Source organism: Rhinopithecus bieti, unplaced genomic scaffold (genome assembly GCF_001698545.2).
Source record: "Rhinopithecus bieti isolate Rb0 unplaced genomic scaffold, ASM169854v2 scaffold_19685, whole genome shotgun sequence".
NCBI lineage: Eukaryota > Metazoa > Chordata > Mammalia > Primates > Cercopithecidae > Rhinopithecus > Rhinopithecus bieti.
In genome coordinates, this window is record NW_016809568.1 from 398,661 (window position 1) to 408,126 (window position 9,466).

Consider the following 9,466-nt stretch of genomic DNA (forward strand, 5'->3'; position numbering starts at 1 on the left):
CCGCCCTCCCTCCTTCCCACCTTCCTTAAGGACTTCCTTCCCCCCTTCCTCCCCTCCCTCTTTCCTTCCCTCCTTCTCTCCCTCTTTCCCTCCCTCCCTCCCTGTCTCCTTTTTCCTTTTGCTTTTTTTAAGGAAATGGGATTATATAATACTATTTTTGAAATCTGCTTTTTACTTAGCAGTATTGGGAATGTTTTCCTTAATTATTCTGCAGCATAGTATTGAATTTTGGTATGATATCCATTATAAGGATACAAAATGGTTTGCTGAACAGTTCTCTAAGTGTGGTTTTAGGATTTTGCCTTTTTGTCTCAGTTGTAACCTCAGTTACAGAGTTCATTGGGTGTGCCTTGCACTTAGATCTTTGCACACATCTCTGCTCATTTGCTCAGAATAAATTCCTTATTATGGAAACCCTGTAAGCAAAGGACTCCAGTGGGATTTTGACTTCCGTGCAATGTTTAGTTCCACATACTGGGTAGCCGGCATCATTTGCCTTTTGGCAGCCTCATTTCTTACACAGGTTCCATTTGAAGCTGTCCCCAACCTTAGCAGGTCAGTTTCACACACCAGGAATCACTCCACATCTTCCACTTGTCTTACCTACCGAAACTGTGTTCCAGCAAGCCTGTAATTCAAGACTTAGCTAGAAAAAGGTCATTTCCCATGGGCTAACAGTATCTTTCCCAGCTGGCGTGGTGGCTCATGCCTGTAATCCCAAGCCCAGGAGTTGAAGACCAGCCAGGACAACAAAGTGAGATTCCATCTCTACAAAAAATACAAAAATTAACCAGGCATGGTAGTGCGTGCCTGTGGTCCCAGCTACTTGAGAGGCTGAGGAGGGAGGATCTCTTGAGCCCAGGAGGTTGACTGAGGCTGCAGTGAGTTGTTGTTGTGCCACTGTACTCCAGTCTGGGTGAGAGTGAGACTCTGTCTCAAAAAAATAAAATTAAAATTAATGGTGTCTTTCCTAATGCATGGGTTGTCAGTGGCTTTCACAACGCAGTCTCATCCAGGTGGGTGCCACTTCTGCTAACACCTGTACTTATATATTGCCACTGCTTAAAAAAAAAAAAATGTTGGCCGGGCACAGTGGCTCACGCCTATAATCCCAGCACTTTGGGAGGCCGAGGTGGGCGGATCATGAGGTCAGGAGTTCGAGACCAGCCTGGCCAACACAGTGAAACCCCATCTCTACTAAAAATACAAAAAAATTAGCTGTGCATAGTGGCAGGTGCCTGTAATTCCAGCTACTCAGAAGGCTGAGGCAGAAGAATCACTTGGACCCGGGAGGCGGAGGTTGCGGTGAGCCGAGATCATGCCATTGTACTCCAGGCTAGGTGACAAGAGTGAAACTCCATCTTGAAAAAAAAAAAAATTACCTGCAGGTGATATGAGTTAGATACCAGTTCTAGGGCTGGTGGGGAGAGAGAAATTAGGAGCCCATACAGATGTTGGGGTGGTCCCTGCAGGTCTATTGGCAAACATACCCACCCTCAAAAGGCTGACAGAGCAAAAGAGGCTACATGATGAAGCAAAGGAAGCAACCAAAGGGTGGTGGCTGAAGTGACCTCAGGACCTAGGACTGCCACCTGGATGAGCAGGGTGACTGGTGGAATGTGGGAACAGAACATTGAGGGAGGGCCTCAGAACCAGAAACCATGGCTACAGTGTTGATGAGAACTCCCAGCTGCCTGGACCAAGAAGCCGGTGCTGAAGAACTAGGCAGGTCATCGAGAGGAGCTGTATCCATGTCGGCCCCACTGTCCAGGTGAGCTGACTGCCCTCCCCTTAAGCCACCGGTTCACGTGGAGACCACATCACTAGGTAGCAGAGGTTCGTTCCTTCTTTATTGTGCTTTTTTTTTTTTTATTGTGGTAAAGTATATGTAACACAAAATTGACCATTTTAGTTGTTTAAGTGTACAGTTCAGTGGTAGTAAAACATGGAATTGTTGGGTAACTGTCACCACTGTCTACCTCCAGAACTTTTTATCTTCCCCAAATGAAACTCTGTCCCTGTGAAACATGAACTCCCCATTAGTTCCCACCAGCCCCTGGCAACCACCACCTACTTTCTGTCTATGAGTTTGACTCTCTATTATAGGTACCTCCCGTATGGGGAGCCAGACAGTATTTGTCCTTTTGTGAGTGGCTTCTTTCACTCAGTGTAATGTCTTCAAGGTTCATTTATGTGGTAGCCTGTGGCAGAACTTCCTTCCTTTTTGAGACTGTGGGCAGAGATCGTATTTCTGGTGTCGGTATAGACCACATTTGGCTTCCATTGTCTGTGGGTGGGCGCTTGGGTTGTCTCCACCTTTGGTTACTGTGAATAATGTTGCTATGAACATGGGTGTAGAAATATGTCTTTGAATCCCTGCTTTCACATCTTTTTGGGTATATACCCAGAAATGGAATTGCTGGATCACATAGCAATTCTTTTCTTTTTTTTCTAAGAGGAGATCTTCCTCTGTCACCCAGGCTGGAGTGCAGTGGTGTAATCTCGGCTCACTGCAACTTCCGCCTCCCGGGTTCAAGCAATTCTTGTGCCTCAGGCTCCCAAGGAGCTGGGAATACAGGGACATACCACCATGCCCAGCTATTTTTTGTTTGTTTTTTTCTAGAAGAGACAGGATTTCACCATGTTGGCCAGGCTAGTCTCGAACTCCTCACCTCAGGTGATCTGATCCACCCGCCTCAGCCTCCCAAAGTGCTGGCATTACAGGCGTGAGCCACCACTGCTGGCCCCCTGGGTCACATGACAATTATTTGTTCAGTTTAGTTTTGTTGTTGTTGTTGTTATTGTTGTTGTTTTGAGACGGAGTCTCGCTCTGTTGCCAGGCTGGAGTGCAGTGGTGCAATCTCGGCCCACTGCATCCTCCGCCTCCTGGGTTCAAGCAATTCTCCTGCCTCAGCCTCTCGAGTAGCTAGGACTACAGGTGCGCACCACCACACCCAGCTAATTTTTGTATTTTTAGCAGAGACAGGGTTTCACCATGTTGGACAGGCTGGTCTCAAACTTCTGACCTCAGGTGATCCACCCACCTGAGGCTAACGCGGGAGACTCGCTGAAACCCGGGAGGGCTTGCAGTGTCCGGAGATCACACACCACTGCACTCCAGCCTTGGGTGACAGAGCAAGACTCTGTCTCAAAAAAAATTTATATTTATAGTGAGTATATGTTCTTACACTAAGGATGGTAAATAAAGTAGGAATCAGGAGGCCTTCACAGGACTGGCGTTAATAGAAAGTCAACACTGCTGGATTAGCATTCAAGATGGAGTCACTTGTCTCCACACAGGGCTATTCCTATGTCTGCATCTTCTCTGAAGAGCCATCTCGAAATATGCCAAAAAAGGATATCTCTATTGTGTATGAACCTGTTTGATACCTAGCGAAGCCTACGGACCTTTTCCAGAAAAGATGCAAAACAAGATGCCCAGGATTACACTTATTTTGAAATACAGTTATTGAGCCAGGCACAGTGGTTCATGCCTATAATCCTAGCACTTTGGGAGGCCGAGGTGGGAGGATCATTTGAACCCAGGAGTTTAAGACCAGCCTGGGCAACATAACAAGACTACAAAAAAATACAAAAAGAAATTAGCTGAGTGTGGTGGGACACGCCTGTGGTCCCAGCTACTTGGGAGGCTGAGGTGGGAGGATGGTTTTCGCCCAGCAGGTTGAGGCTGATTGAGCTATGATCACTTCACTGCACTCCAATCTGGGAGACAGAGTGAGACTCTGTCTCAATAATAATAATAATCATTTGTTCAAGATTATCTTGCCAAAAAGAATGATGCTATAAATGTGGCATCTGCCAGGAATGTTCTGGCCATTAGGAGGGATCTCTGACATCAGCCTGGAACAACCTCTGACCCATCCCTCCCCAGCGTGCCTCCTCGATAAAGTTCAGACCCTCAGTGTTCATGTATCATGAATAATATGCTATATCACCTGGAATTATGAAATGTAGCTTAATTCTTTCTTTCCTCCTCCTCCCTCCCTTCCTGCCTTCCTCTCCCTCCCTCCCTCCTCCTCCCTTCATTTCTCCTCCCTCCTCCCCCACTTCTTCTTCCTTCCTTCCTTCCTTCCTTCCTTCCTTCCTTCCTCCTTCTTCCTTCCTTACTTCCTTCCTTCTTCTTTCTCCTCCCTCCCTCCCTCCTTCTTCCTCCTTTCTTCCTTCCTTTCCATAAATGTCTATTTCCATCCCATCTTTATTCGTCCTTAAAAATGAGTATCTCTTTCCAGAGTGTCTTCTTGGGGATTCGGGGACGAGGTATGTGAGCTACTCCTCTTGCACCCTTCCCAGCACCCAGGAGAGACTTTTCAAAGTTTTCTGCATTCATGTGGGTTTTGTCTTTTTTTTTTTTTTTTTTTTTTTTTGAGACGGGAGTCTCACTCTGTTGCCAGGCTGGAGTGCAGGTGGTGGATCTCGGCTCACTGCAAGGTCTGCCTCCTAGGTTCACGCCATTCTCCTGCCTCAGCCTCCCGAGTAGCTGGAACTACAGGCGCCCACCACCATGCCCGGCTACTTTTTTGTATTTTTTTTTAGTAGAGACAGGGTTTCACCATGTTAGCCAGGATGGTCTCGCTCTCCTGACCTCATGATCCACCCATCTCGGCCTCCCAAAGTGCTGGGATTACAGGCGTGAGCCACCGCGACCGGCCACATGTGGGTGTCTTTTAAAAACAAAACTGGCGGCATACAACTACACACACACACACACACAAACACACAAGGAGACACACAAATACACACATACAGACACACAAAGAGACACACAAACACACACACACACATATATATGTAAAACAACATGTATATTTATACATTCTTTTGCATCCTTTTCCCACTTAGCAAACAGTGGCAATTTCCTGTCATTAAAATGCTTTTGAAGACTTCATTGTAAATGGTTGAATAATATGCTATATCACCTGGAATTATGAAATGTACTTAAGCATCCGTATTGCTTCACATATTACTTGTCTCCAGATTTCTCTTATTCCTAGTGTCAACAACACCCCTGGTGAGCATCAGTGCCCAGACACTTTGATCCCATTTCTCTGATTTGTCCACTAGAATTAATTCCAAGAAGTGGGAGATTGGGTCAGGAGACACCCATGTTTTTATTACTCTTGATAATAATTTTTTTTTTTGAGACAGAGTCTCGCTCTGTTGCCCAGGCTGGAGTGTAGTGGTGCTATCTCTGCTCACTGCAGCCTACGATTCCTGAGTTCAAGTGATTCTCCTGACTCAGCCTCCCAAATAGTTGAGACTACAGGCGTGCACCACCACACCTGGCTAATTTTTGTATTTTTAGCAGAGACGGGGTTTTACCATGTTGGCCAAGCTGGGCTCAAACTCCTGACCTCAAGAGATCTGCCCTATTTGGCCTCCCAAAGTGCTGGGATTACAGGCGTGAGCACCATGCCTGGCCTTATTCTTGATAATAATTAATTAATACACTTTTATGTTTGTATCTCTCTGTGCTCACCATTTTTTTCCAATTAAAAAAGTAATATACTTTAAGACATGAAAAGAAAATCAGTAATCCTAATATTTAGATGCATCTCATTTTATCTTCCCAGCATATTTTATGATAGGCAAAAATAAGATTATACTACTATATATACTAACGAGTTTGTTACCTGCATTTTAGATTCAATGCACCATGGACATTTTCCCATGTTACTAAATCTTTTTCTACTATCTGCAAAGTATTATAATAAATGAATGGCTTCACTTTAACATATACTAGGTAGTAAAGTGTATTTATGTACTCAAATTAATCAATCTTCCATTGCTTGACAATTTTTTTATTGGAGACAGGGTCTTGCTATGTTGTCCAGACTGGTCTCAAACTCCTGGGCTCAGGCAAGTTTCCTGAGACAACTGTTTCATGAAATATTTTTTATTGTTTTCTTATTTTAAATAATCATGCTTATTGCAGAAATATTTAAAAATACTGAACAGCCAGGCACCATTAAAAAATTATAATCTGAGTGTCATAAATGGACACAACATTGCGTGAAAGAAACCAGTCACACAAAAGCATTGACCATATGATCCCCATTTTGAAAAACAGGCAAAATAGAGGTAAGGTGTGTGGGGATGCATGCTGAGATGATAAAACTATGAAAGCAAGCAAGGAAGTGGGAATACTGTGTATCTGAAATGCAATGGTGGCTCCATGGGTGTTCACCCCATCATCATTAATTGAGCTGCACACTTGTGTGCTTTTCTATATGTGTGTGACCCTTCACAATCCAAATAGCTTAGAAAAAACTCAGAATCTCTCAAACCCATTTAAAAATGTCTCCTAATAGCTTAGGATATAGACTTTCCGTTCCATTTGTATCTATGATTATATCATACATATTATTTTGAAACATGTAATTTGTATTTGAAATATTATGGACACCTCCCTTTTGGTCACATAGAATGGCAACTAGAATGGCTGTCATGAAAAACATTAAAAATACCAAATGTTGGAGAAAATATGGAGAAACTGGAACGTCCATCATTGCTGGTGGGAATACAAAATGGTGCAGCCACGTGGGAAAACAGTTTAGCAATTTATAAAAAGTTAAATGTGCACTTACGATATGAACCACCAATTTCACTCCTGGGCATCTACACCAGATAAACAAGGACATATGCCCATACAAACTTTTATATTCAAGTGTTCATGACAGCATTATTTATAATAGCCAAAATATGGCACCAACCCAAATGTCCAAAACCTGATGAATGAACAAACTGGTCTATCCACACAACGGAACACCATTCAGCAATGAAAAGGGACAACCTTCTCATACCTGCTACAACATGGATGATCCTTGAAACTGTGCCGTGTGAAAAGAACCACACAAAACTATTACACCTTGTATGATTCCATTTGTATTGTCAATGTTGGCGTATAGCTCCATCGCGTAGACATAGCATAAATTCTTTCACCATGCCCTGTTGTTGGACTTGATGCTGTTTCCCAGTTTCCAGTATTACACACAATGCTGTGATGGCCATCTTTGTGGCTACAGATTTGTGGCCAACCTTATTTATGTCTTTGCACCAATGCCCAGAAGTGGAACTGCCAGTCTGAAGGTGTGTGCATTTTAAGGCTTTTGGGAAATATTGTGGAGCAGCCCTGCACAAAGTTTGCTCAGACTGCACTCGCACTAGCAGAGCAAGAGAGTCTAGTGTCTCCTTTCTCCAATACAACACCTGGGAGGCTGTCCCAGGTCCCAGGATCCCCCCCTCACCATGCTCTATATTTGTTTGTAGTTTCCTGGGTGCACTGCCACCATGTTCTGGTTCTGCAACAGTGCCAACTGCCAATTTTCAGTCTTCGCCCTTACCACCATAGGATGGATCCTCTCCTCTACGTCCATGGGCCTTGTGGAGTGGCGAATATGGTACATGAAAGACACCCCGCTCTACCCCCCTGGGATCGCCTGCGTGGGAATATTTAGAGTCTGCATTTACCAGCATCGCACCAACAGCACCACAACCAAATTCTGTTACCGATACAGCTACCAGGACACCTTTCTCCCTTTTGAAATTTACATGGCTCAACGCTTCCTACTGACTGCCAGCATTTTCGGATTCTTCGGGAGAGCCTTTAACATCTTTGCACTTAGAAACATGTCTGTGAAAATATTTGAGGAGTACACCTACAATTCATTCATTGTTTCAGGAATTTTCAACATTGCTGCTGGTGTCTTTATCTTAATTGCTGTGCTCCAGAACTACGATGCCATCATAAACTCATGGGGAATCACCTTCCCGCCATCTCTCCAAATGCCCTTCAAGCCAGATGTGCAGGAAGTTGGCACTGCCATTCAAGTGGCAGGGATAGGTGTCTTGCCTATGCTGTTAACTGGGATGTTTTCTCTATTTTACAAATGTCCCCTGTACTGCCAAGTACATCCTGATATTTCAGAAACGTGAATTTCCTGGTTGCATTGGCTTTGCAAATCCAAGATTTCTGGGAGTTTATGGAAAATGTTATTAGCATGCTCTACCAAATATTTCCAACGACTCAAGACCATGCATGTGTAGTTTGGGACAGAAGGTGGCCAACTGTCTCCTTCTGTTGTCTTGTGTATCTGAATGTGGTTCACTGATTTGCTCGTTGAATTGAGAACTTTTATTTGAAAGTCTTCCCACCTGCCAGTTGGTCTTATTGCATCTGAATTTTAATTATTGTTGGCTAAAGCAAATAACCCTAGAAACTCAGGGTAGGGAAATAAGAGTTTCTGAGTACATTAACTTTTAACATTTCCCTCTCAAACTTTTGCTACAAACAATCATAGGCCGGGCATGGTGAGTTAGGCCTGTAATCCCAGCACTTTGGGAGGCTGAAGTGGGAGGATCACTTGAGGCCAGGAGTTTAAGACAAGCCTAGGCAGCATAGCAAGACCTGGTCTCTACAAGAAAAAAAAAAAAAAGCTGAGTGTGGTGGTGCGTGGCTGTGATTCTAGTTACTTGGGAGACTGAAGTGGGAGGATCACTTGAGCCCAGAAGTTGGAGGCTCCAGTGAGACATGACGGCACCACTGCACTCCAGCCTGGGCCATATGGCAAGGCCCCATCTCTTTAAAAAAAAAAACTGCAATAAAAAAACAAGAATGGACTTTCTTTTCTGTGTAATGGTAATAACATCTCCCTACCATATAAAGTTTTCTAAAATGTGCAAAAGTAGAGGATAGCATAAGGAATCTCCACACACCCATTGCCAGATTCCACAGTTACTGAGATTAGGGCACTTCCGCTTTCTCTTTCCATTCTTGTCCCTTTTCTAATCTATGTTTCTTTTTCCTAAGTTTGTTGGGGTTTTTTGGTTTTTTTTTTTTTTTTTTTTTTTTGAGACAGAGTCTTGCTCTGTCACCTGGGCTTGAGTGCAGTGGCGTGATCTCAGCTCACTGCAACCTCTGCCTCCCGGGTTCAAGCGATTCTCCTGCCTCAGCCTCCCGAACAGCTGGGATTACAGGCATCCGCCACCATGCCCAGCTAATTTTTGTATTTTTAGTAGAGACGAGGTTTCACCATGTTGGCCAGGCTGGTCTCAAACTCCTGACCTCAAGTGATCCGCCTGCCTCGGCCTCCCATAGTGCTGGGATTACAGGCGTGAGCCCCTGTGCCCGGCCTCTTTTTCCTAAGTATTTTAAAGCAAACCCCAGACACCATGTCCCTTCATCCTCATATACTTCAGTATTAAACTCTTAAAAGGTGGACACTTCTTGCATAGCCATATATGTAAAAAACTGAGCAGTTATTCCTCGTTATGAAATAGTCAGAATGTTTAGATGCCTTAAAAATAATTCTGTAGTTTTATTTGTCCCACACAAAGTGCTCACTCTGCCTCTGAAGTGTTCATCTAAAGCACTTCTGGGCACACACACACACACACACACACACACACAGAGCAACCCCTCTGCCTTTTTTTTTTTTTTTTTTTTTTT

The 9,466-nt window shown here is 44.0% G+C and overlaps 1 protein-coding gene across 1 annotated transcript; it reads left to right on the top strand.

The window, feature by feature from the left end:
* The first annotated feature begins 1,706 nt into the window (after window positions 1-1,706).
* CLDN34 (claudin 34) lies at window positions 1,707-7,953 on the top strand. The gene is made up of 2 exons (XM_017889727.1): window positions 1,707-1,771; window positions 7,288-7,953. Exon 2 carries the CDS (start codon window positions 7,309-7,311, stop codon window positions 7,951-7,953), a length of 645 nt encoding a protein of 214 aa, XP_017745216.1. The 5' UTR covers window positions 1,707-1,771; window positions 7,288-7,308.
* The last annotated feature ends 1,513 nt before the right edge of the window (window positions 7,954-9,466 follow it).

What these genes read in the sequence shown, in the direction of transcription:
- CLDN34 (XM_017889727.1), top strand. Translation starts at nt 7,309, where the DNA reads ATGTTCTGGTTCTGCAACAGTGCCAACTGCCAATTTTCAGTCTTCGCC.